Below are 26692 nucleotides of genomic sequence, written 5' to 3' on the forward strand. Positions count from 1 at the left end.
TTTTGGTAGATAAGTCTCTAGAACAACTTTTAGTTGATCGGAGATAAATCTTTATTATTGTAGATAATGCTAAATAATAACAATAAATCATATAATTTTGAATTAACAAAAAGGCTATTGTCTGTTGATAAATGACTCTTTCTATAAAAAAAATTAATTAATTAAGGTAATTTAAACTTTTACATTGTTAACGACTCTTTCTATAAAAAAAATATAATTAATTAAAGTAATTCCTCGTTATTAGGACAAAAAGTAACTAAATGGACCAAAAATTCAAATGTACCATTATAATCAAACGTACCGATATAACCAAACGTACCTAAAAACGGGTTTTGTTACATTCTATTTAATTTACTAAAATAAATATTTTAATAAAAAAAAATCTTAAATCATCATAATAAGAGATGCATAAAAATAGGAGGAAAAAAAGGAATACTAACATGAATAGACTCCTAATGAAATAAAATAAAATAAAATTAAAGTACCAAAATTGTAGGGAAAATGTTTAATCAAATTTGTAAAAGGAATAGATGTTTAGTTTACGACATTAAAAAATGAGGCGTCTATATCAAAACGTGTGACAACCCGTCTCTAATTTTACGTTTTTATTAATTTTAAAAGAGTGAATTTACGAAAATGCCCTAGAGACAAGGAATTTGACTTCCGTTGACTATCGGTTTGAGAGATGTGGGACTTATTCTTTTAGCTTATCCTCATAGTACTCGTTGGTACGAATGCATAGGCGAAAGCCGTTTGCGAGTCTGAATTATAACAGTATAGTTACAAACGTTTGAAATTTATTATTTAAAGTTAGTTAAATAATTTGAGCTCCAATTTTGTGGGAAGGAAGCCAATCGGTTTTTAAGGGAAGAAAAGGGACCAATCAATTAAATGAAGGGTTGACCAATCAGAAAGGAGAAAAGAAGAAAAGAAAAAAAAAAGTGGGGAAAGCCTAGCTTTCCCTTCCATACACCCGTGCGCCACCCAAGCTAAATTCTGACGATTTTTGCCATTTCTTCCGTCGAATCATCACCATACAACACCTGAAACCTCTTCCACAACCTTCCCTCTTCCATCTTCACCCAAATTCGTGGCTTTTTAAGTTCCAAATCACCAAGAACAGTGCTGGAGCACCGGAGGTGTTCAAAGTCGATTTCATTGTTCCAGTGAGTTTCATTACCCACTATCACCCTCAATCAACTCCCCTTGGACCCAGGAACAAGACCCAACCAGTTGTAGGGGTGTTGGAACACCGAGGAATGAGAATCGAAGCTCACCCATTATAGGGTTTCAAACGGATTTAGGGGAATTTGAGGTGTTTATCGGCCAAATTGACCTTGGCCACAGGTATGAAAGTTATTCCTCTCATTGAGATCTTCATTTCTGTGAAATTTGAGAATTCTTGGAGATAGTTGAATTTTCCAATGAATCATGGCGGCGAGTGTGGCGACGCGTGGGCCGAGACCCCACTTGACCATCTTAGGCTAATTTTGACAACTCGATTCCATATTTTTCATTTGCTTAGTGAAATTTTAATGTTTTAATGAAAATTCGTAGTTGATCACCTAGTTGGCCATCACGAGGTCCTTGCATGAATTGAAGATTTGACCGTTGGATCGTCATCAAAATTTAATACATTATGGTATGAAATATTTGAGGATATTAGAAACTTATGGATTGGGAATCTAACTTACGGATCTTCCTGAATTAGATTTGTAAGTTCGTAAAATAAAACGTTGACTGCCACTTGAATTGGCAATTGGCGGAGATCCAACCGTTGGATCATAATGAAACTTTAGTATGATGTTTTGGAAGCACGATGTGGATCTTTGGAAGTTATGGATCGGAAATCCGAGATGCGAATCTTTCAGATTGAGTTACGTAGGGTTGTGGACCCTACCATTGATCTTTGACCAACGGTTGACTTTTGGTCAATGGATCTCAAATCATTCTAGAATGTCCTTGGGATATGTTTTACGGGACTGAATAATTGTTCTTGGTGAGGATCGCTCGCGACGTCTCGATATTCGTGCTTGGGAGTTGTAGCGCGGACCTAAGGTGAGTGGGTCTTTTCCTTTCTATCGTGTGTGTGTGTATATATATATATATATATATATATATATATATATATATATATATAAGATTGACATCTCCACAAACGTTTATAAATTGAATATTTCATATAATTATTGTGAATGCTTTGGAGGACTATAATGAACTACAAATGGCTTGGTCCCTGTTTAGGGTACGTAGGCAGTCTAACGAGACGGTAGATGCAGCCATATAATAATTGAGACTAAATAATTGAGACAATAGCCTTGTTTGGGGAATTGAGCAATGTGAGGGACATTGGTGGAAAATGTGAGACTTAACCTTATGATTTGGTGGTTAAATGTTGGTCATAAATCAATGTGTGAAGAATCAAGAAATTAAAGTAAGGAAACGTAAGTAATGATAGTTAATTAAACTAGTGTCTAGTTGGGCTTATCACCGATAATTATTCCCGAAAATAAATAGTTTGGAAGTGGGGCGTTATAGATTATGCATTTCATGCCATGTTGTATATATATATATTTGGAAACACTATGTTAGGTTGAGTATTAGATTGCATCATGGCATATGTATATTATCTGCACATAATTATTGTGAATGCTTTGAAGTGCAAAGGTGAACGCAGGACACACAGGTAAGTTCAGGTGAGTTTATAGTATTAGTTGAAATGATGGAGTTATGGTATGACTACATTTATGTTTTAGGCAACTTCAACCTTGTCGTACAAGTTGCCCATGAGTCGTACATGTTATATTAGATGCATTTAGAGCTTATAAACCTGCACCCCGATGTTAGTGTTCCCATCCGTGGCTAGGGCACAGTCCTTCACGTGATGTTCAACTCCCGCACCTTACGCTCACCTTGGATCCAAGGTAGATGCACATTTCTGTTGTACAAACCACAATAGGTGATTTCTACTCATAGGTGACCCGCGATTATTCGCACAGTCTTCACGTGATCGTAGCATTTGAGCGTATTTATTTACACCCAGTCATGTTGTATATACCACTTTAGGTGGTTCCGATTCATGTGGAGGTATACTTATTGAGCTATTGGCTAGCATGTTATTAAGCTATTGACTAGCTTTGATTGATGAGATATAGATAAGTCGTACAGGTCACTATAGGTGACTCCTGACTTATATGCTAGCTTTGATTGATGAGATGTGTGGATAAGTCGCACATGTCACTATAGGTGACTCCCGACTTATATGCTAGCTTTGATTGATGAGATGTGGATAAGTCGTACAGGTCACTATAAGTGACTCCTGACTTATATGCAAGCATTGATTGATGAGCTATTGATTCAGCCATACAGTTCACGTGAGGTAACTCCAGCTAGCATGTTGATGAGCTATTGGTTCAGCCGTACAGGCCATAATAGGTGGATCTGGTTGACATACCATTTCATATTGATTTATTTCACCTGGGTTACTTATTCTTGTTGAGATATTTGACACGGCATAATTGCGAGACGGTTATTTTGGTTAAACTTTAGAGTTATAGTCACGCCTGTTATTTTCTGAGAAATTATATAGGTGTTACGGCGAGGGGTTACTGCATTTGGTAATTGAAATTGGGTTGAAAAGTTTTGTTTCACTCACTCACATTTTCTATTTTTGCACCCCTCCAGGTTCTAGCAGCAGAGTTCCATATCGATGAGGATTCGTGGCACTTTTCATACAGATGTCTTCTTATGATGGTATAATCATTATCTTACCTTACTGTACTATACCTATGCTCTGTATCACGCGTGAAATGGGTCCAGACCTGCTCATCACGCACTCGTGTACTTAAGCACTTTTAGGTTTTAATTTATTCACATTTTGTACACTATCACACTTTATGGCTTCGTCACCTTCCAGATGTTGGCCAGCACAGCTCGATTTGGGGTCTTAGTGGACATTCCGGATCCGGGTGTGTCAAAACGTCCCAAAAAAAAAAAAAATTAGAAACTGAACAAAATGTCGCTTAAATATCTCATTCTTGAAATTGCAGTATAAAACTAGACCTGTTTGCTAATGACCGAAAGTTCTGTTTCAGTTTGATTGCATCTCATCATATTCTTGCAGAGTATATAATTTACAAATGTATAAAAGGGTAAATGAAGTTTGACCTAGAAACTGAATTTTGTTTTCATTTGGCAATTGAAATATTGTTTCATGAATCATGTATATGCATAATTACTTTATGCATGTTGTCTCGACATTGTTGAGGCTAAGGGAACGAATTTCATTGTTAAGTAGTTGTCAAAATTTTAAATGAGATTGTCGGCATATGAGTTGTTATGCATTTTGTGATTTAACTTATAATTCTAGATTATTGACTTTGTGTTTGCATAAGAATTTCTTACTGGAAAACTAATGAATTATTTGATTATTTAAGATCTAGGTGTATCGATAATTCCCTCTAGAAGCCAAGCGGAATTATTCGATTTGATCTTTTCTCTTAATCAAGAAATGGTTCCATTTCTAGACTACCGCATTACATTACTTGCATTTGCATATTATTTGTTTCATGTGAGTACTTGAATTATTGTATTTTCACCACTTCATACTTTTGACTTCCATTAGTCCTGATCTAATATGCATTTTGTGCTACATATATATATATATATATATATATATATATATATAATAAGTAAAGGAAGAAGAAAATAAAAAAACAAGAAGAAAAGCGAAAAAAAAAAAAGCCGGGAATGTATATCATTTTTAAGTAACATGAGTTTTTTTTATTTTTTATTTTGGTTCCGTCTTAGAGATTACACATGTGAAATTATTGAGATTTTTAGCATGAGACAAAATGGCGAACATGTTAAACTTTTATGTAGGTACGTGTAGTTACTTTACGGTTGATGTTCATATTTATATATATGGCTGTGAGATTTATCGTGAGATTGAATCTGTTGTCAATTATAAAATAGTTATGTGTATATACTATTCTATACTTAATGTTGAAGCATACTATGGAAATATAGATTACTGTTTGATGCTCTATTGGTTATTTAACAATATTTTCTAATTCTTTTATGTCATTGCTCACTAGAACAAACAAATAATATTGAATTTTTTTCAATGTGCGTATAATTACTTTTACTTTTGATATCTTATATGTAATCAAATTGATTTGAGATTCTCATGAAATGAATTTTCTGATATGCACCATAATGTGGATGTATGTTTCATTGCTCGTACCCATGTTTATTCTAGTGAAGCTATGAATGATTAGTTATGTCATGCTCCGATCCCGACATACATCCAGGATCGACGCACGACGGTGAACTATAAAGGGATGCCAAGAAATACAAACTGGAATATTGCATTGAAAATAACAATAGTTTCAACTATTTAAGGAAAAGTATAGGGGTAACCTAACACTCCAAGCTCTCTGAACTCTGTCTGCTACCCCAAAGCTCCTCGTATCTAATAATACCTGCACAATCGCCCCTACACCATGGGAATGGTGCATCGGGCAAACAACCCGAATAATTCTTTACTTTTCCTTTTTACTGCTTTATTTATTGATATATGTGTTTGATGCATTTGGTTATTATCTAATTGATTGAATTTACATGTATATTATGATCATAATTATTTATATTATCCTACGATATATGAACACAAATATAGAATTTGATCCCAAAGCTCTTCATTGGGTTAGAATAAAATCACCCTTCAAAAAACAAGAAAGATAAAAAGAGTTTGCTTCTCCATCATAGCTCCCCAACGTCTAATTTCGATAACATAACTTCAGCATTTTTCCACATTTCGCTTCATCTCGACCATTATAATACATTAATAATCTAATGATCCTCATTTAGTTATAAGTCAACTTCCAACTGCATCACATTCACATGCAGAGCCACACCACGAAATTTACAAGCAGATGCCCTGCATGCCCCGTAATTCGTGTGTCCTTAAAGTAGAGCTTATAATTAAGTGGGACGCGCAACATTGATTGATTTGATATTTATGAATTCTGAATTGTATATGTCAATTGTATATCAAGAGCGTATGATCCCTCGTCAAAAAACTTCCACATCAAGCAATTAAGAGCCGTCGTGGTGGTGGTTAAGCATCGAGCTCCCTCTATAATTGATTAGGACTTTGAATGTGAGGGAAGGTGAAGAAAGTGGAGGAGAAGGAGGTGGGTGGGAGGAGAGGGAGGGAAAAATGGGGGGTTGCGGGGGAGGTAGGGGGTAGGGTTCTGGGTTTAGAAGGAAGGTTTTTTTTGGGGGGGGGGGACGACGGATGGGGTTAGTTAATATTTAATTAATAATTTATTGATTTTTTTAAATATTTTTAATAAAAAGTGAGCTCCACCTCATGCCACGTTAGCATTTAACAGAGGAATTGATAGACAACTGACGGAAGGTATGACATTGTAACAAATTTGAAGATAAGGTATGACATTGAAACTTTTTAAAGACGAGGTATGAAACTGTTAATGACCCAATAGTTGAGGTAGTTTTATGTAATTTACCCAAGCTTATAATTAAGAGAGACACGCAACATTGATTGATTTGATATTTATGAATTCTGAACGTATACGTCAACTGTATATCAAGAGGGTACGATCCCCCGCCGAACAACTTCCACATCAAGCAATTAAGAGCCGTCGTGGTGGTGGTTAAGCATCGAGCTCCCTCTATAATTGATTAGACGACCATCAACACATAAAATAACATTAGTTTAATCACATATGCATAAATCATGCTTTATTTGAGAATTGTAATATTATTTTGGGTAAATTACATAAAACTACCTCAACTATTGGGTTGTTAAAATGTTAATGACCCAATAGTTGAGGTAGTTTTATGTAATTTACCCGAGCTTATAATTAAGAGAGACACACAACATTGATTGATTTGATATTTATGAATTCTCAACTGTAAACGTCAATTGTATATCAAGAGGGTACGATACACTGCCAAACAACTTCCACATCAAGCAATTAAGAGCCGCCGTGGTGGTGGTTAAGCATCAAGCTCACTCTATAATTGATTAGGCGCCCATCAGCACGTAAAATAGCTTTAGTTTAATCACATATGCATAAATCATGCTTTATTTAGAATTGTAATATTATTTTGGGTAAATTACATAAAACTACCTCAATTATTGGGTCATTAACAGTTTCATACCTCGTCTTTAAAAAGTTTCAATATCATACCTTATCTTCGAATTTGTTGCAATGTCATACCTTTCGTCAGTTATCTATCGATTCCTCTGTTAAATGTTGACGTGGCATTAGGTGGGTCCACTTTCTATTAAAAAATTAAAAAAATTAACTAAACATTAAACATTAAAAACAAAAAAAAACCATACCTAGATCCCATCACCCCACCTCCCCCCCCTCAACACTCGAAACCCCATCCCTTTCATCATCTTCCCCATCTGTCGTCCCCCCTTACCCCCAAAACCTTCCTTCCAAACCCAGAACCCCACCCCCCATTTCCCCCGTAACCCCACTTTCTCCCTTCTTCTCCTTCTAACCACCTCCCTCTCCTCCACTCTCTTCACCTCTTTTCTCATTCAAAACTTAAAAAAATAAATAAATAAATAAAAAGAAAAAGAAAAACCAGCTGAGGTGGTCCGAGGAAGGAAGGTTTGGGTGGGGTGCGACGATCTGGACAATTTGGGTTCAAATTTGTTTATGAATATATATATATATATATATATATATATATATATATATATATATATATTAGACTTTGAATGGGAGGGAAGGTGAAGAGAGTGGAGGAGAGGGAGGTGGGTGGGAGGAGAGGGAAGGAAAAAGGGGGGGGGTTGTGGGGGAGGTGAGGGTGGGGTTGTGGGTAGGAAGGTTTTTGTGGGGGGGGGGGGACAACAGATGGGGTTAGTTAATATTTAATTAATATTTTATTGATTTTTTAAATATTTTTAATAAAAAGTGGGCTCCACCTCATGTCATGTCAGCATTTAACAGAGGAATTGACAGACAACTGACGGAAGGTATAACATTGCAACAACTTCGAAGATAAGGTATGACATTGAAACTTTTTAAAGACGAGGTATGAAACTATTAATGACCCAATAGTTGAGGTAGTTTTATGTAATTTACCTGAGCTTATAATTAAGAGAGACGCGCAACATTGATTGATTTGATATTTATGAATTCTCAACTATATACGTCAACTGTATATCAAGAGGGTACGATCCCCCACCAAGCAACTTCCACATCAAGCAATTAAGAGTCGTCGTGGTGGTGGTTAAGCATCGAGCTCCGTCTATAATTGATTAGAGCCATCAACACATAAAATAGCATTAGTTTAATCACATATGCATAAATCATGCTTTATTTGAGAATTGTAATATTATTTTGGGTAAATTACATAAAACTACTTCAACTATTGGGTTATTAACCGTTTCATACCTTGTCTTTAAAAAGTTTCAATGTCATACCTATACTTTATCTTCGAATTTGTTGCAATGTCATACCTTCTGTCAGTTGTCTATTAATTCCTTTATTAAATGCTGACGTGGCATAAGGCGGGCCCACTTTGTCATATCCCGGGCCTGCTCGACCACCGTAGCACGATATTGTCCGTTATCTTCGAATTTGTTGCAATGTCATACCTTCTGTCAGTTGTCTGTTAATTGCTCTGTTAAATGCTGACGTGGCATAAGGGGGGCCTACTTTGTCACATCTTGGGCCCGCTCCACCACCGTAGCACGATATTGTCCGCTTTGGGCCCTGACCATGCCCTCACGGTTTTGTTTTTGGAAACTCACACGAGAACTTCCCAGTGGGTCACCCATCATGGGAGTGCTCTCGTGCGCTACTCATTTAACTTCGGAGTTCCCATAGAACCCGAAGCCAGTGAGCTCCCAAAAAGCCTCGTGCTAGGTAGGGATGAGAATATACATATAAGGATCACTCCCCTGGGCGATGTGGGATATCACAATCCACCCCCCTTAGGGGCCCGACGTCCTCGTCGGCACACACGCGGCCAGGGTTAGGCTCTGATACCAAATTGTCACATCCCGGTCTGGGGTCCACCATATCCCGGGCCCGCTCCACCACCGTAGCACGATATTGTCCGCTTTGGACCCCGGCCATGCCCTCACGGTTTTGTTTCTGGGAACTCACACAAGAACTTCCTTATGGATCACCCATCATGAGAGTCCTCTCACGCGCTACTCGCTTAACTTCGGAGTTTCCATGGAACTTAAAGTCAGTGAGCTCCCAAAAGGCCTCGTGCTAGGTAGGGATGAGAATATACATATAAGGATCACTCCCCTTGGCGATGTGGGATGTCACACATTTTCTATTAAAAAAATTAATAAAATATTAAAAGTGGGCTCCACCGGGGGAATGGGGTGTTCTTATATCTTGTTAGTTATATATCAGCCTGGAGAGCTTAATCAAGCCACCTAAATATTTATTGCATGTTGAAAGTTAGAACAACCAAAGAAGAGTGACGTTACACACTTACACTTACCATCTCAAATATTGGTAATGCACATTATTGTATATTGTTATTATTTATTTTTTGAACAAACGGTAGTATGTACATTAAGGGATGAGGAATGAGCTTAGTCTTACAATGAATTTGCTATAATAATGTGATTCAATTTTACATTTAGCAAGAATTGAACCTAATGAGTTTAAATTTTGAAATTTCTGTTTTTCCAATACACAAATGTCAAAATTTAAACTCATTCAACGTTGATAAATAAGGTGGTGAACAAAAATATTCTTCATTTTTTATATCACATTTGTCTCACTTCTTTAATTGAGGTAGAGCTCAACAACACATCTAAGTCCCATCATTATTAAAAAAGGTAGTACAAATATAGTGTAAAAAATGTGATAAGAGTAACATTAATTGTTGACAGCTAAATATTTATTTGGGTTGTTAATAAATGAATACCATCTGACTGCTTCGCTTCAGAAAAATCTATGTCTCGAACAATTTTTTGGTCCAGACTCGATCTTAACTATATATTGTCCAGATGCATTTCTTTTAGATCATTTATTTTTGTGTACCTGCCACTTGGTGATATTGTCCAGATGCATGCAGTTGCAGGAGGACTAGGGCTATTTAGTCCTAAACTGGGCAGGCTGCAGATGCTGTCATATGTAATTTTCGTGATTTTCTTCTGCAATATTATTAGTAAGAATAACGTCATTGAGGCAGCTGTCCCGGCTGTTATTGTATTCGGAGATTCGATTGTTGATACCGGCAACAACAACGAAAACTTCAGGACATTTGCACGCTGCAATTTCCTTCCCTACGGAAAAGATCTCAAGGGAGGAATGCCAACCGGCAGATATTCCAATGGAAAGGTTCCCCCAGACTTCATAGGTCATCATCACCATCATCATCATTGAACACTAATAAAAGATTACTAACTGGTATTAATTATTATGATAATTGAGTTAGGAATAAACTTTGAACCCTAGCCCTTGCTTTTTGTGAAAAATCCGAGAATATAATTTTCATGTTTAATTTTGTCCCAGAAATTCTGAATAATTATTCACATATACAATAAAATGTTCAATTAACCCTACTCTATGTTACGATTTTTTTTTTTCATGTACAGTGGAAGCATTGGGAATCAAGGAGCTGTTGCCGGCATATTTGGATCCAACCCTGCAGCCTAATGACCTCCTTACCGGTGTTGTCATAGCTGCCGGTGGTGCAGGTTATGATCCATTGACAGCAAAACTTGCGGTACGACCTATATATTTAAGCTCTAATCCTTTGTTCTTTTGTTAATTTTAATTTTTTTCCTCCTCCATTAATTCTGGAATTCGATTGTGTAGGCAGTTGCATCGCTATCTGACCAATTGAAACAGTTCAAGGAGTACATGGAAAAGCTGAAAGGAATTGTTGGAGAGGAGAAAACAAACTTCATCATACAAAACAGTCTGATTCTTGTGGTAGCCGGCAGCAACGATATTTCTAATACCTATTTTCTTAGCGGTGTTAGGAAATTGGAGTATGACGTTCCTTCTTACACCGACTTCATGCTCAAATATGCCTCTGATTTTATCAAGGTGTGTATTTTCTTGATTCAGATTGCTAAAAATGAAAAATGTACATTTCCTCACAATTTAATTGATGTAGCTAGTTAGCAAAGTTATGAATTTTGTAGGACTTGTATGGATTGGGGGCACGAAGAATAGGCGTACTAAGTGCACCACCTATCGGATGTGTGCCTTCTCAACGAACGGTAAAAGGAGGCATACAAAGAGATTGTGACGAAAAACAAAACCAAGCATCACAGCTGTTCAATTCCAAGCTCTCTGTGGAGATGGACCACCTTAACAAAAACCTGCCAAACTCGAGAGTGGTCTACATTGACATCTATAATCCGCTACTCGATCTCATAAACAACCCAGCTAAATACGGTAAGATGTTTCATTTACTCTGCCCAGCTAGCTTTATTACATTTCTTATAAATTAGTAAAGATTTATATGTTTGTGTCAATCCATGTCGGCAGGGTTTGAAGTTGCGAATAAAGGGTGTTGTGGTACTGGCACCATTGAAGTAACAAAACTGTGCAACCAGCTCCAACCTGCAGGAGTCTGCATAGATGACTCTAAGTATGTTTTTTGGGACAGCTACCATCCAACCGAAAGAGCGTACAAGATCATTGTGAAGCAGATTCTCGACAATTATCCCAGCCTCGTCATCTGAGACAACTCATTATATCTTTACAAATGAATAAAACCCTTCAAATTCCCTGCTTGGAATAACGATTTGTAAAATTGATTTGTTCTGGACTTAGGTTAATCAAAGAGTTATGTGTTGCTTAATGATTTAAGTCGACATGGTTTTGTTATATGAAAATGTTGACCCTCAAAATTACAAAGCCTACGTGGTGCGCAAGCCGAGTAACTAATGAGTTAACTACGTCATTCCGTTGATGCGGGGCGTGCCAACTCGTCGGCCGAGGAGTAAAATTTGCTGATGTTGCATTGAGCGCATTGTTGACTTCTTGATCTTGCGACTACAGCCGAGGAAGGAACAAGTTTCGGCCTTTGGATTCTCGAGCCTGAAGACAAGGTTACTAATTCTACGAAGTTCACGAATCGTCGTTGCCGGATTCGGTCACAATGATTATATTCGTGAGAGTATAAGCACGTCGAATCGACACTAGACTATATGGACACAAATACTCAAGGGTGACGTATGTCTTGATGGTAAAGGTGGTTCGGCCGTCAGAATGCCGAACTCTAAAACTCACTTGTGAGTATCCAATCATAAAATTACTCGGCGTTCAATGTGCCGAATGTCGTAACTCGTAACACCTTACTTCGCCAAGAAGGCTAATAATATGACCTCTGCCAATAAGGATTAGGAAACCCTTCTCGACCGAGACTTGGATAGGTAACCAGTCGGCCTCGATGCAATGTTGTTTATCCAAACTGAATGTGCTCCTTGGTCGATTGATTCTACGGCAACAATGTTGTTTATCCAAACTGAAGATGTTCGCCGGTTGCCTCCATAATGCTGTTTATCCAAACTGAAGATGTTGGCGGAAAAAGAAAATGAAAAATCTCAAGTTTGTTTGAGAGGTTTACGCAAAGCAATTGTGTGTTGAATTGGAGAGACTTTAATTGTGCACTCCGTTCTCTATGTATAGCAGCAAGAACAAATCCTAACCATACTCCAACTAGGACTTCTTACCCCAATCCATCTTATCTCGGCCAATCCCCTTTCTATTAGGATTTTGAATTCAACCTCTTATTAGGCCACATTCATTTCCACTTTCCGGTATCCTTATCTGGCCGAGAATCCTTACTGCATCAGGACTTAACCTCTTCATTCATCCGCTTCGCAATAGGGCCCACCACTTCTTATTCATCTGGAATATTCTTTTCCCAAACAGGACCTGACCGACCTTAGTTAGGCGGCCCATGAACCGGTCGGTTTGTAGCAATCCTCGAGCAGCGCTTCTGGGCCGAGAGCAATTCCATACTCGGCCCAGCCCAATAATTTTAGGGCCAAACAGAAACAAAGAAATCAGACATATTAACAAGACAAACAAGAATTGTATATAGCTTCTTGAAATCATTCACACGTATATATTCGAAACAAAAACATGTTTAGATGCATAAATCTGTTTATCGATATGAATTAGACCAATAGAGAATTTGACACGTGGAAACCACTGAGATACAGATGGCAGCATCAAGAAACCATAATTTTGAAGTATTTTTGAAGAATCCGCGAAGCAACGTTTTCTGCACCGGCAGCTCTTTATGTCGATCGGGTGAAGTGAATACAAACATTATATAGATAAATTAGTACAAGTGAACGGACTGAATTGGCTTCACAATATACCTGTTTTTATTGCTCCACTACCACAACAGCCAAATTGCGTAAGAAGCACTTTAACTACTTTTTGAGATTTCACTTGTATTTTTACTCATAATTGGTCTAAATAACATTTTTACCAAAAGCGTTTTTAGTCACTTTAATAGTACTTCTAAACAAGCGCTACAACTTTGTAAACTAGGTTTTTTTCTCACTTGACCTAAATTTCATTGGAACTTGAAAGTTAATCACATTTGGTTGGAGACAGACGCAACTGTCGTGATTCACTACGTAAACTCTCCTAGTTTTATTATTCCTTGGTATTTGCATGTTGATTGGAGTAATTGCTTGTGGCCAGTTAGGCATATGCATGTTTATGTTTCCCATATTTTTAGCGAGGGCAACTCTGTAGCTGATGCCTTAATTAACTTTTTGTGCAGATCATGATCCATATTACTGGTGGTCTTGTCCAACGTTCCTTCATGTGCAACGTTTGTTTATATTCATGATTTTTGTGCTTCTACCAACTATTGTTTTAGATGATTTTTATCATATGTTTTCTTTGTAAGTAGAGTTCTCTTATCGTGTTACTTGCTATATATGTTATTTCCATCAACGAAGTTTAGCTTTATGTCTCCCTCATTTGTATTTCACTCAAAACATAGCCTAATTAAAGCCTGCTTTCTCTTAGTTATTTTAAAATCGTATATTTTAAAATAAAATAAAATGACATTATGCATGAACTGATGCATGAGACATTTGTCGAAACTTTCATTAAAATTGTTCTCTAATGTAGAAAATCTAAAGGGGAGAAAATAAATTTTTTATCTTATTAGTTCTGTATCAGTATGGAGAGCCTATTAAGCCACCTAAATTAATTGTTGCATGTTGAAAAAAGTTAAAACAACTAATTATTTATTTTGCGTTGTTAATAAAAGGACGCCATCGACTGACAGCTTGCTTGAGAAAAATCTATGACTCGATCTATGTATATATTGTGAGGATGTGAGGACAAAATTTCACATTAGTGTGAGATTAAATCATATAAGAGATTGAACTACTCCTGATATCGTCAATTAATTTAATGATGCAACAAAACCTAATGACGACATGAAGTGTGAGACCAAACATGCAAAGACTTATAAGAGGGATGTAGCCCAACTTTCTTTGTGTAGGCAACCTCAACTGTCTTTGTGTATAAAATGGTTTATAAGAGGGATGCGGGTAACCTCAACTTTTTTTGTGTATAAATTTACAACATACACAACAGCCAATCATATAAAATTCAACAGAAACAATCGGAAACTAATATAAATTCTCAACAAACACAATAAACAATCATATATAAATTGATTAAATTCACAAGAAACAATCGAAAACTAATATAAATTCACAATCGGAAATTAAAGACCCACAAGTTAATGCTCATTTCTTTTCGATCATTTATTTTTGTGTACCTGCAACTTGGGGATTTAATTGTCCAGAATGCATGCAGATGCAGGAGGACTAGGTCTGTTTAGTCCTAGACTGGTCAGGCTGCAGATGCAGTCGTCATATGTAATTTTCGTGATTTTCTTGTGCAATATTATTAGTATGAGTAACGTTACTGAGGCAGCTGCGACAGTCAAGCTACCGGAGAATGTGACTATCCCGGCTGTTATTGTATTCGGAGATTCGATTGTTGATACCGGCAACAACAACGAAAACTTCGAGACATTTGCACGCTGCAATTTCTTACCCTATGGAAAAGACCTCAAGGGAGGAATGCCAACCGGCAGATATTCCAATGGAAAGGTTCCCTCAGACCTCATAGGTTGTCATCACCATCATTATCACAATCATCGTCGTCATCATCATCACCACCATTAAACACTAATAAAAGATTACTAACTGGTAGCCACTCTGGCTTTGCTTTTTGTAGAACTTCGTAAAACAGATCAAAAACTGTGCGCTAACTCCTAGTTTTTTGTGAAAAATCCGAGAATATAATACGTTTTATCTCTAATTTTGTCCCAGATATTCCGAATAAATATTCTCTTATAGACTTATACAATAAAATGTTCAATTTACCCTCCTCTATGTTACGATTTTTTTTTTCATGTCCAGTGAAAGCATTAGGAATCAAGGAGCTGTTGCCGGCATATTTGGATCCAACCCTGCAGCCTAATGACCTCCTTACCGGTGTTGTCATAGCTGCCGGTGGTGCAGGTTATGATCCATTGACAGCAAAACTCGCGGTACGACCTATATATTTAAAGCTCTAATCCTTTATTCTTTTGTTAATTTTATTTTCCCCTCCTTCATTAATTCTGGAATTCGATTGTGTAGGTAGTTGCATCGCTATCCGACCAAATGAAACAGTTCAAGGAGTACATAGAAAAGCTGAAAGGAATTGTTGGAGAGAAGAAAACAAACTTCATCATAAAAAACAGTCTGATTTTTGTGGTAGCCGGCAGCAACGATATTTCTAATACCTATTTTCTTAGCGGTCTTAGGAGATTGGAGTATGACGTTCCTTCTTACACCGACTTCATCCTCAAACATGCCTCTGATTTCGTCAAGGTGCGTATTTTCGTGATACAAATTGCTAAAAATGAAAAATGTTCATCTTTTCACAATTTAATTGATATAGCAAAGTTATGAATTTTGTAGGACTTGTATGGATTGGGGGCACGAAGAATAGGCGTACTAAGTGCACCACCTATCGGATGTGTACCATCTCAACGAACGTTAAATGGAGGCATACAAAGAGATTGTGACGAAAACCAAAACCAAGCATGCCAGCTGTTCAATTCCAAGCTCTCTGTGGAGATGGATCGTCTTAACAAAAACCTGCCAAACTCGAGAATGGTCTACATTGACATCTATAATCCGCTACTCGATATCATAAAAAACCCCGCTAAATACGGTACGATGCTTCATTTACTCTGCCTAGCTAGCTCCATTACATTTCCTATAAATTAGTAAAGATTTATATGTTTGTGTCGATCCATGTCGGCAGGGTTTGAAGTTGCGAATAAAGGGTGTTGTGGAACTGGCCTTATTGAAGTAACAAAACTGTGCAATCAGCTCCAACCTGCAGGGGTCTGCACACATGACTCTAAGTACGTTTTCTGGGACAGCTACCATCCAACCGAAAGAGCATACAAGATCATTGTGAAGCAGATTCTCGACAATTATTCCAGCCGCTTCTTCTAAGCAAGTATTGATGTGATTTAAAAAAAAAAAATTTGTATATGTTGTAATGTTAAAATAAGCAGTTGTAAAATAAAACAGTTTAAAAAAAAACTGCTTCTACATGAGAGTAAATAATTGTAAAATAAAGTAGTTAAATGTTTGGTAAATTGTTTATAATAATTTATGTTCATATAATAATTTATCTCTACTAATTAATAAAACACTCATTGTTAACCAAAATCCTATGAAATTACAAGTTTAACCTTTTAATTAAACAGAACATGAATAAGAAATAATATGCGGCAGAAATGTAATTTCATATAACCAAATTTTACTGTTTTTTTTAAGTCTCATCTACATGTAATCCTAATATATCTCTAATTAAAAAAAAAATAAAAATAAAAATAACTTCTCACTCCCACATTCTCTATCACTCTCTTCCTCTTTCCTTCTATCTCAAAAACAAAAATAAAAAATTTTCTCACACACAATATGCATGCCCATATGCTCGTATTTAATTAAAATAAGACGCTCCCCTTACCTCATCTTGTCCGCCTCATCGTCGCTCCCTTCCTCATGATTTAGCGGTGTTGGTGCAATTTCATGGCTTTTCTTTCCCACTTTAAGCTTTACCAAAGACAATCTTTAACGAACCCATCTGCAATTTCATGGCTCTTTTCCCACTTTAGGCTTTATCAAAGACACAATCTTTAACGAATCCACTTTAATTTCTTTGGTTTTTTATCTGGGTTTGGCTTGTTTTGTGATTTGGGAGTCGTTTTCTCATCTGGGTAACTGCGAAATCCCACTTGCACGGATCCCAACGGCGATGATTGTTGAAGCTAGGAATAATGAAAGACGTAGTGGCGGGAGAAAGAGAGAGGGAAGATTCCCCGACAAGCTCAACCACCCACAGTCTCTCTTCTACTTCAACTGACTCTCGCCCGGATTCACCGCTCGAGGTCTGATTCGATCGTCGTGTCAAGGTTGAAGAGGTCCGAACCTGGCCTTCTTATGAAATTGTAAATTTAGTTAATTAACTTTAATCTAGAATTTGAGGATAAATTTGAAGAGTTCAAATCTGGAAGGAGAAGGGGACCCCAGTAAGACCCACTGCATTCTGCGGTCTGTAAGATTAGGCGCCGTGATAGGTGGTCTCAAGGGCGGCGCCTGAGTATTGGAACCGGCAACAACAACGAAAAGGTTGGCAAAGATCCATATAGACTAGCTTCGCGTCTGTAAAGTTCGCATTGATGCAATCAAATTCAGATGATAACTTTGAATTGAACTCTCCAAACACTCCATCAGTAACCCTCCTCCGGTTCTGCCAAATGGTGTGCATCCTAATTCTACATCACCGAAAACACCAATTCGCCTTGCCCCGAGGCTATATATAAATCTTCAAAGTCAGTAATTAGCACTATGCGAATCTCCAAACGCGAACACTCCTTGAAATTTAAATGTTCCATTTTCTGCAGCAGGCAGCTGCGCGCTCCTCGGTGGCCGCAGCTACATAAGTTGTGGTGCAGGAACAGAAACATAATTGCAGCTGAAGTACTAACAAAGCTAAATTCTTGTAAAAAGTTACAGCAAGCATATTCACACAAAGAAGTAGTAGCACTCCTTCGTATCAATTTTATTTTTAAGGTTCACTTGTATATGATTAGGACTCAGTTATCATGCAGGGGAAGAAACGATGAATTTTGTAGGTGCATTTTAGAGTGTTTCAATTAATATGATCAGAAAGCACGCCTTTTGCATGCGCGGTAACAGATCCCTGCAAGCAATTGATCCCGAAGTCACGCAACTGACACTCACACATATGGTGAATTCTTCTTGCGTGTTTATAATTCCATACGTAATGCGAGTCATGAGAAAACTTCATTGTTTTCTCCTGCAGTATTAGCTGCAATGACCAGTTTATTTTTCTTTTTGCTTGGTTCTCTAGACCTGATATTCTCTACTGCCCAAGCAACTGTGAAGCTACCAAAAAATGTTACAATTCCTGCTGTTTTTATGTTCGGGGATTCAATCGTCGATACAGGCAACAACAACAACCTTGTAACAATTATTAAAAGCAATTTTCCCCCATATGGAAGAGATTTTATGGGAGGAGTGGCTACCGGAAGATTTGGCAATGGCAAGGTGCCCTCAGACATCGTTGGTGTGTAATAATCTCTTAATCATATATTATTATACATAATACAAGTCCTAATCAAATTAATTACTAATGTTATCGGCTACTAATTAATTCTTTTTTCAGTGGAGGAACTGGGAATCAAAAAACTTTTGCCGGCGTATCTTGATCCAAGTCTCCAAGAGAAGGACTTTGCCACCGGAGTAAACTTTGCTTCAGGCGCTTCAGGATTCGATCCATTAACATCTGAGATGATGGTACACACAAATAATGTCTACTCATTTTTTTCTTGACTTTAGTCATATTTTGCTGAATAGTATGATAAAAAAAAATGATCATCAGTCTGTTATACCGCTATCGGAACAATTACTACTGCTGAACGAATACAAAGAGAAGCTGAAAAATTATGTTGGAGGAAAGAGAGCGAAGAGCATTGTAAGCAAGAGCCTACACTTTGTGGTAACAGGTAGTGACGACCTAGTGAATACCTACTTTCATACACCTGCACGCTCCTTGCAATACAATATAGATGCCTACATTGATTTTATGGTGGCCGAGGCTTCAGCCTTCGTGCGGGTATGTACTTCAACTTCTCTGGCTCCAAGTACGTGAACATGTTATAAAAGCAGTACTAATTAAATATAAACTAAACTAAGGAATTATATGCATTGGGAGCACGGAGGATTGTCATTTCTGGGCTACCACCGGTTGGATGTTTGCCATCAATGAGAACTGTAGACGAAGGTTCAGAAAGAAATTGTGTTGCGAGATACAATCGAGCAGCAGAGTTGTTCAACTCCAAGCTATCCGTGGAGGTGGACCGCCTTAACAAGCAGCTATTCCATGCCAAAGTGGTGGTTTTGATGGATGTCTACGGTCCATTCATGGATATCATCCTCAAGCCACAAAAATATGGTACTAATTCAATTATATCTACATTTTGCTTCATTCATTCGAGCGATTTCTAATCCAATCGAAAACACACTTGGGTACAGATGTGACACATTGTCCTAGCCAAGTTAATTACGTGAAGTCTGATGAATTTATGCATGCAGGATTTAAAGTTGAAGACAAAGGTTGTTGTGGAACAGGAAGAATAGAGGTTGTCAGATTGTGCAATCGATTGTCTCCAAACACATGCAACAATACCAGAGAGTACGTTTTCTGGGACAGTTATCATCCAACTGAAAGAGTATACAAGTTATTTGTCCCAAAGTTACTCCAAAAGTGCATTAACGACTTATTCAGCCAAAGATAAAGGGGTTATATACCTTGCTGAAGAACTTACTAATTTAGTCAAAATTAATCAGTATTTATTTATGTACTAATCATGGTATGCTTCATACTTGATGTTGATGGAGAAATAAAACAAAAGGGTATTGAATTTGAGTCATCAAAACAATGATTATAAAGGGGATATTGAGAACTTCTTCTATAGCAATTTAGTATCAGAATCTCAACAATTATAAGTTTTATATAAATACATAGAGTTTGTGTTGTTTGAGAAAAATGACCCATCAGCTAACCACTTTTCACGTTCTAATTGATTCTTAGCGAGTGACATTTATTTTGTGTCGTTTTCTTATTGATAAGTCAACATAGTATTTTTCTATTATTCGTAAAATTATAAGAAATTCTCAGAAATTATATATTTGAAAATCTCAGCTGCTGAACTTATTAATTTTTACTATGCTGTCGATATCTGATTTTGACTAATTCAACCATTAAGATTTGAGTTACGGTCATTTTACCTAATTTTCTTAAAATTATCAAACATAAAAAGCTAACTTTTCAACTCGGACCAAAGGAAAACCAGCGTGGCAAGGACCAGGACCAGTGTTTATATTTTAAGCAAAAAGAAAAAGAAGACGAACGAAGCAAAATGAGAAAAGAAGGAAGTTCAGTGGACCAAATACTTGCCGGCTTGCTGCTCTCGCGTTGAGTCTGGATTTTGAAATTCCAGCGGTTTATGTACGTAAAAAACCCTCGGAGTTTCCGAAAAATCGCTTCCAGTAATCCTTCGTTGTCTGGGTCAGTAGGTGTTGGTAAGGTTTCTAAAATGGAACCTGTAGCTTTTGTTCAGACAAGATACGAGGTTTCACGAAATCGACCCAGGAATTGTTCGACAGCCTCCATGGCCGCCCTCAGCCTTCAGCTCGCCGACATCCGGTATTTCCGAAAATGATCCTTCCTTTTTTGTCACATGTATTTTTATGTTTTAATTTGTTTTGCTGTTTGCTTAATCAGATTTAATTAGTTAATAACCAACCTTAAGCGAAGCTGATAGTAATTTGATTTAAAATACTAGAGCACCCATGGTGAGAAATTTTGGGGAATGTTCTGCTACAAGTGCTCTTATTGGAAGAAATTCAAAATTCAAGTCTGGCAGCCTGGCAGGTGCTTCTCCGGAATGCACTTATAAGTGCCTCTATAAACCAGAAGCATTTTTAGTTTTTGCTGCTAAACACTGCTAAAAGCAGTTTGATTATATGAATTGAAAGCACTTTTGGCAATTCCAGAAGCATTCCGAAACAAGCTTTTATTCAGATTATATAGATGACAAATAAAGCACTAAGCTATTAAACACTTACATGAGGATGAGGTTGATCTCTTGGGGGCATTCTTACTTGTGCTTAATAGTGAGGATGAGGTTGATCACAGCTCTGATGCTCTTACTCGAGCCGGAATGAGAACTGAGATTGATTCGAGGTTTGTTTTTGAAACTACTGTTAGGGAGAATGATACGCTTGTTGCAGAATTCGTGGCCGGCCAAAAGCACAAGAGTAGGCTTTCTGATCTTTCAGAATGCCCACTTTCTCTAGCAAAAGCTTACTATACGGCTAATGTTAGCAACTGGTTGTCTGCAATTGCAATTCCAGTGGGAGCTCAGTGCAGGGATGTTGTGGTTCTTACTAGTCCTTCTCACCAGGTATTACACGCATTGATGTCAATGGTTTCCTAGATTGTTTCTAGTATTCCTTTTCCTTCTTTCTGATAAGATATGTATGCACCAGTGGAAATTGGAATGCTTTTCAGGTGCTTATTTGATAGTATTAAGGTCATGACTCACAAAGTAATATCTACCTAACGATTGTATCTGTTTGCTTACAGAACATTTAACGCTTATATAATTTGCATATGGCTTACTCGGTGTTTATCCTCGTCCATGATCTTTTCGGTTCTTTAAGTTTACCTTGAGAATCAGCTAGGGTCACCATATCATTGGTAAGAGTGTTTATTTTGTGGCAATCATGCCTGTAAATTTTACATATTTTGGTGTTATATCGGTCTTGTTATGGATTTTAGTAAATCAGAGATGATTTTCTTTTCTCATGACAGGGGAAGGGCCTTACTGATCGTTCATCATTTGGGCCACCTCTTCTAAATCAACACAATGGCTGTGCAATTGGCTTAATGGTGAAAAAAATCAAATGTTGTCGCTGCCTTGGCTCAGTTTGTTTCCGTACTAGCAACGCAACCGAGTTCAGGTAGAGTTGGGCGCTGCTTAAGCACCTTTGGGCAAATTGTCTATCAACTTCCTAGAGAAACAAAGCTGTCGCTTCTGGGTCTGCACCAAATACCTAAGTTATCAAGTGAATGTGGGGAGCATAGAATTGGAGCTATTACAATTCCTTTTAGCAGTTTGGTGCATGGCAAATCCCCCGAGACAATGATTGAAGCCTTTGTTCCACCCCTAGGAACAAACTCGCAGGACAATCGGTCAACTGGATCTGTTGCTCTAATGTTGGAATCAGAACTTGATGAGTTCACAAAGCTTGGGGGTTGGATTGAGATGATGCAGTCGAATCCCAAACATATAGAATGGGCTCTGACCGTTGCTGATGATTCGGAAGATTCAGTTGGATGGGCAATAGGTTTAAATGGGATATTTGACTTCATCTTCCTGAAATTTTACCATGCGAACGTTTTGATTTGTTGAACCTTCAATTAAACATTCAATTTGTGCTAAAAACTCCCATGACAAGAACTCTATTACATGTTACGTTTAAAAATAACACCTTCAATTAAATGTTCAATTTGTGCTAAAAACTCACATGACAAGAACTCTATTACACGTTATGTTTAAAATTAACGCCACATACGTGTTATGTATTATAAAGCTGACAACATTTTCAAATAGTCAGTAATGCACATCATTTGATTTGGTTTACAGCTTGCTATTGATAAGGGTGCTTCTGATCTTCATATTGTGTGAATTGAATCACATTTACAGAGAAAAAAAAAATTGTGATGGATCAGTTGGCCAATTGAAGTTATAACATAGATATTGGTGGTCTTGTATTTGATAAGCCTCATGTTTGAATTAAATCAGCTCTCATTGATGATTCTGTCAGAGTCTCTTGGACTCGTTTCGTTGTTGTTTTGTTGTTATCTTTGGGTTGTAATCTCCATTCTTCACCCAAAAAATAAAAAATAAAAAAATAATGAAAATGATTTGAAAACTTTGAGTTTTAACGATAAGAACAAAATAAAGAGTAAAGTAAATAGTACTAGGATTGACTTTTTTGTGTAAAAATATGATTTTTCGTTAAAGTAAACGGGACATGAGCTTTTCGATAAAGTTCTCAAAAAAAAAAAAATGAGAGTGAGAATTATTTTAAGGAAAACTAATGAAAATGACTTGAAAACTTTGAGTTTTAACGATAAGGACAAAATAAAAGGTAAAGTAAATAGTATCAGATTTAACTTTTTAATGTAAAAATATGATTTTTTTTCTTATAATAAACTACAGATTTTTCGTTAAAACTCTCATTATTTTATCGTAAAACTATTCCGATCCCGTTGTAGGCCATCAAAACATATATGGCTTTTATAAAATTACTAAATTATTAAATTAAAATATTATTAGAATGAGAAGCTAGGTGTCGGGCTTCTTATAAAATTACTTTGTTTTGTTTGTCCTCCAATTTCTCCAATTCTCTATCAAATCCCAATATCATCTCTCTCGCTCGGGTTTTCAGGTTAAGGCAGCAATCCAAACGATGTCGTCGGAGAGGAAGATAACTCTGAAGAGCTCGGACGGGGAGACTTTTGAGGTGGACGAGGCGGTGGCTTTGGAATCTCAGACGATAAAGCACATGGTGGAGGACGATTGTGCCGACAACGGGATCCCTCTGCCCAACGTCACCAGCAAGATCTTGGCGAAGGTCATCGAGTACTGCCGGAAGCACGTCGAGGCCGCGAAGCCCGAAGAACGCCCCGCCGTTGATGAAGACCTCAAGGCTTGGGACGCCGAATTCGTCAAGGTCGACCAGGTCACGCTTTTCGATCTCATCCTGGTCTGCTTCTTTTTTCCTCCTTTTTCGATTCTGCTGTTGCAGTTCGATTACTTTACTGCTTTATTACTTTAGGGTTTCTGATTATCTGATTTCTGATTGACGTTTTTAGAAACTTTTAGGGGAACAAATTCGTGAATTTGTTTGTCTTATTATTAAATATTTTTTAATTATGATTCGTGCTTATATATTTACTACACTTGATGACCACTAGATTACAACGGGCCAGTTTGGCAGAAAAAATTTAGAAGTGCTTCTGGGTGTGAGGAAGTGCTTCTGAAGCGCTTGGATTTTTAATAATTTGTACTTGTCTCTAGGCTCTAGCAAAAGATCTTATGAAAGCACCCAATATATGTTTCTTTGTACTAGTATGTATTTCTGTATTCTGTTGGTAGTAAAACTAATTGAGAAAACATGGTATCGAGTTGTGTTGTTTGTAGGCTGCGAATTATTTGAACATAAAGAGCTTGCTGGACCTGACTTGCCAAACAGTGGCGGACATGATCAAGGGAAAAACACCTGAGGAGATTCGCAAGACGTTCAACATTAAGAACGACTTTACTCCCGAGGAAGAGGAGGAGGTTCGCAGGGAGAACCAATGGGCTTTTGAGTGAAGGGCCTGGAGATGAACTCTTTTATGAGCTGTGGTTGTGGAGTGCTGTTTCTATCTGTTATCTGAAGCGCTTTGTTTCGTGACTTAGTTTCTATCTGTTATCTGAAACGTTTTGTGACTTAGTGAAGTCCTTTACGACTATTATTTACTTCCACCTCACTTCTAGCTCTTCTAGACCTGCAAACTGTGATGTTAAGTGGTTCTCTTTTGTTATGATAATATATTTAAAATGTGGTTCTTACTCAATTTTTCGTTCTTGTCTTCTGATTTGATTGATTGTTTAGGCAGAATGAATTTCCGATTTGATATGGCCTCTTTGATTGTACCCAAATCATTGCATTTTAATTTATGTGTAGAGATTGTAGTCTTTTCCAATATATTGGAAACTGGCATTGGTAAGGCCGGATTGTGATGAAACCATAGTGAGTCGGATGTGGTGATTAGGGAAGATGAATGATTGGAATAAAGATTGGCTTCTGTTGTAGGCAGGGGCTTCCCCTTCCAAATTGACTGTGGAGGTCAGCTTAAGTTTTCATTGAAATCCTTTGGAGTCATTTCATGACATGCCAATCTCTTGGTTTCTTGTGGTGTTGCATTTGATTAGCAGGTCGGGGTTTTATTTTGTGTTAGTATTTCATTTAGCAGGTGTTTGCGGGTTTTACTTTGTTCTGCTTCGTCGTGTTTGCTATATTATTAGGTCAGATGTTTATTGCTGAGGCAACACAAAGCGATGATAGTTATAACTTGATTTATTGAAATACTTCCTCTCAGTTTTCAAATGTCTATAACGAAAGGACTTCGGACTTTGTACTTTCCGTTTGTACATGTTACAGACCCAAACATATCTTCCTTGGGAGAGAAAACCACTTGGTAACTCAGCTTCTGGTTGTTCTTGGAAAATTGCAGCTTTTCAGGAATCACTTTCACAGTTAGACCGCTAGGCGCATCCACAGTAGCGCTGAAAACCGTTTCGCCATCTCCTGCAACATTCGTAACCTTCCTGGTTACGTTCTTGCTCTCTTTTCCATTAAAGTTGGAAATTGCTATTGAAGGGTAGTTGACGTTGGATATGTTATCAGCATTGGAGTCCTTGGGGCGAGAAAATTCTTTGGGAACAGTTCTTGAGATGGTTTTAATTGTCGGTAAGTCGTAGCCATAGTAGCACAGGTAGTTCAAGTAGTCAACGGTTTCGGTTTCGTAAACCAGCCCTGGTTGCAAGGGTCCGGTTGTCGTCACTTCCCCTGCGCCATAATCATACGGCGTGGCTGTAGAATTTTTCTCTGTGGTAAATGGGATTCCCAGATTGTTTGTTTGAGATGCTGCAAAGAAAGAAAGTTGCATTTAAACTTCCGATCTCAGAAGTAAAACACACTGTGAAATAAGAATCTCGACCTGTGGTGATGATCGCTGATCTGATCGCAGAGGGGCTCCATGTTCGATTTTGAGATTTGACAGTGGCCGCTATCCCCGAAACATGGGGGCATGCCATGGAAGTCCCCGAGAGGATATTGAATTGCGGCGGATCCTTTCCTTCTAGAGCGACCGGCGAATCATTGCCCTTCCATGGTGCAAGAATGTTCACACCAGGTGCTGCAATATCAGGCTGCAAACAAACTACTTTAAGAATATTGGTATTCTCTTTTCTTGGAAAATTAGGTATCGGAAATGAGAAGCCAGCTTGCTTGCCTTGAGAATGTTCCTTGTGCCGGATGCAGGTCCTCTGGCTGAAAAATTTACGACGATGGGCGCTGGTTTATACTTGGTCACCGTCACTGTTGGTAAGATGGTTGCAACTGGGTTTCTTGACAAATAAGTAATCGATTAATTTTGAGATGAAGGTCCAATTGATGAAGTTAAATTTGGCTTGGTTTTAGAGTTAGGGTTACCTGGTTGAGTTGATATAGGAGAGGATTTCTTGACCGTCCTTAACACTGATGACGGTTGCCGGAAGTGCTACGTATGTACCTGCAGCTACCCCCGGATGTTCTACTTGAAAAATGACACCTGCTCCGCCCAGACTCTTCACTGTGTCAATCTGGCCATTCCTCGAAAAATCACCGCCGGTGTCACACAGAACAATCTTCCCTTTGATCTTTTCTGCCTCCATGGAATTTACTTCGCAGTTT

The 26692-nt window shown here is 37.6% G+C and overlaps 4 protein-coding genes and 2 pseudogenes across 6 annotated transcripts in view; 5 read left to right on the top strand and 1 right to left on the bottom strand.

The window, feature by feature from the left end:
• Positions 1-9881: 9881 nt before the first annotated feature.
• On the top strand, positions 9882-11838 carry LOC137747195 (GDSL esterase/lipase EXL3). The gene is made up of 5 exons (XM_068487251.2): positions 9882-10380; positions 10619-10749; positions 10842-11075; positions 11174-11429; positions 11523-11838. The coding sequence occupies exons 1-5, from the start codon at positions 9975-9977 to the stop codon at positions 11717-11719; spliced, it is 1224 nt and encodes a 407-aa protein (XP_068343352.2). The 5' UTR covers positions 9882-9974; the 3' UTR covers positions 11720-11838.
• A 2888-nt stretch (positions 11839-14726) lies between these two features.
• LOC137717727 (GDSL esterase/lipase EXL3-like) lies at positions 14727-16699 on the top strand. The gene is made up of 5 exons (XM_088686249.1): positions 14727-15155; positions 15449-15579; positions 15671-15904; positions 15995-16250; positions 16344-16699. Exons 1-5 carry the CDS (start codon positions 14828-14830, stop codon positions 16538-16540), a joined length of 1146 nt encoding a protein of 381 aa, XP_088542375.1. The 5' UTR covers positions 14727-14827; the 3' UTR covers positions 16541-16699.
• Positions 16700-17054: 355 nt separating this feature from the next.
• On the top strand, positions 17055-20082 carry LOC137729719 (GDSL esterase/lipase EXL1). The gene is made up of 5 exons (XM_068468730.2): positions 17055-18683; positions 18783-18913; positions 18999-19232; positions 19313-19571; positions 19712-20082. Exons 1-5 carry the CDS (start codon positions 18431-18433, stop codon positions 19912-19914), a joined length of 1080 nt encoding a protein of 359 aa, XP_068324831.2. The 5' UTR covers positions 17055-18430; the 3' UTR covers positions 19915-20082.
• Positions 20083-20715: 633 nt separating this feature from the next.
• LOC137741659 (uncharacterized) lies at positions 20716-22629 on the top strand (annotated as a pseudogene). Its single transcript, XR_015956163.1, has 4 exons — positions 20716-20825; positions 20965-21053; positions 21233-21585; positions 21996-22629. The product of XR_015956163.1 is annotated as an uncharacterized LOC137741659 (transcript).
• A 917-nt stretch (positions 22630-23546) lies between these two features.
• On the top strand, positions 23547-24812 carry LOC137734334 (SKP1-like protein 1B). Its single transcript, XM_068473618.2, has 2 exons — positions 23547-23956; positions 24394-24812. The coding sequence occupies exons 1-2, from the start codon at positions 23660-23662 to the stop codon at positions 24565-24567; spliced, it is 471 nt and encodes a 156-aa protein (XP_068329719.1). The 5' UTR covers positions 23547-23659; the 3' UTR covers positions 24568-24812.
• A 526-nt stretch (positions 24813-25338) lies between these two features.
• The window catches only part of LOC137734324 (CO(2)-response secreted protease-like), a 3236-nt pseudogene continuing 1882 nt past the window's right edge, over positions 25339-26692 (bottom strand). The window contains exons 5-8 of the transcript XR_015956908.1: positions 26453-26692; positions 26253-26367; positions 25959-26169; positions 25339-25885 (exon numbers count right to left, since the gene is read on the bottom strand). The product of XR_015956908.1 is annotated as a CO(2)-response secreted protease-like (transcript). The remainder of the gene's footprint in view (positions 25886-25958; positions 26170-26252; positions 26368-26452) is intronic.

This window comes from Pyrus communis, chromosome 15, assembly GCF_041283825.1.
Source record: "Pyrus communis isolate YQ-2024b chromosome 15, ASM4128382v1, whole genome shotgun sequence".
Lineage (NCBI taxonomy): Eukaryota > Viridiplantae > Streptophyta > Magnoliopsida > Rosales > Rosaceae > Pyrus > Pyrus communis.

Excerpts from the sequence above, each read along its gene's own strand:
- LOC137729719 (XM_068468730.2), top strand. The coding sequence starts at position 18,431 with ATGACCAGTTTATTTTTCTTTTTGCTTGGTTCTCTAGACCTGATATTC. Across the intron at positions 18,684-18,782 it reads GGTGCCCTCAGACATCGTTG|TGGAGGAACTGGGAATCAAA; the intron begins GTGTGTAATAAT and ends TTCTTTTTTCAG. Across the intron at positions 19,233-19,312 it reads AGGCTTCAGCCTTCGTGCGG|GAATTATATGCATTGGGAGC; the intron begins GTATGTACTTCA and ends AACTAAACTAAG.
- LOC137734334 (XM_068473618.2), top strand. The coding sequence starts at position 23,660 with ATGTCGTCGGAGAGGAAGATAACTCTGAAGAGCTCGGACGGGGAGACT. Across the intron at positions 23,957-24,393 it reads CGCTTTTCGATCTCATCCTG|GCTGCGAATTATTTGAACAT; the intron begins GTCTGCTTCTTT and ends TGTTGTTTGTAG.
- LOC137717727 (XM_088686249.1), top strand. The coding sequence starts at position 14,828 with ATGCATGCAGATGCAGGAGGACTAGGTCTGTTTAGTCCTAGACTGGTC. Across the intron at positions 15,156-15,448 it reads GGTTCCCTCAGACCTCATAG|TGAAAGCATTAGGAATCAAG; the intron begins GTTGTCATCACC and ends TTTCATGTCCAG. Across the intron at positions 15,580-15,670 it reads CATTGACAGCAAAACTCGCG|GTAGTTGCATCGCTATCCGA; the intron begins GTACGACCTATA and ends TCGATTGTGTAG.
- LOC137747195 (XM_068487251.2), top strand. The coding sequence starts at position 9,975 with ATGTCTCGAACAATTTTTTGGTCCAGACTCGATCTTAACTATATATTG. Across the intron at positions 10,381-10,618 it reads GGTTCCCCCAGACTTCATAG|TGGAAGCATTGGGAATCAAG; the intron begins GTCATCATCACC and ends TTTCATGTACAG. Across the intron at positions 10,750-10,841 it reads CATTGACAGCAAAACTTGCG|GCAGTTGCATCGCTATCTGA; the intron begins GTACGACCTATA and ends TCGATTGTGTAG.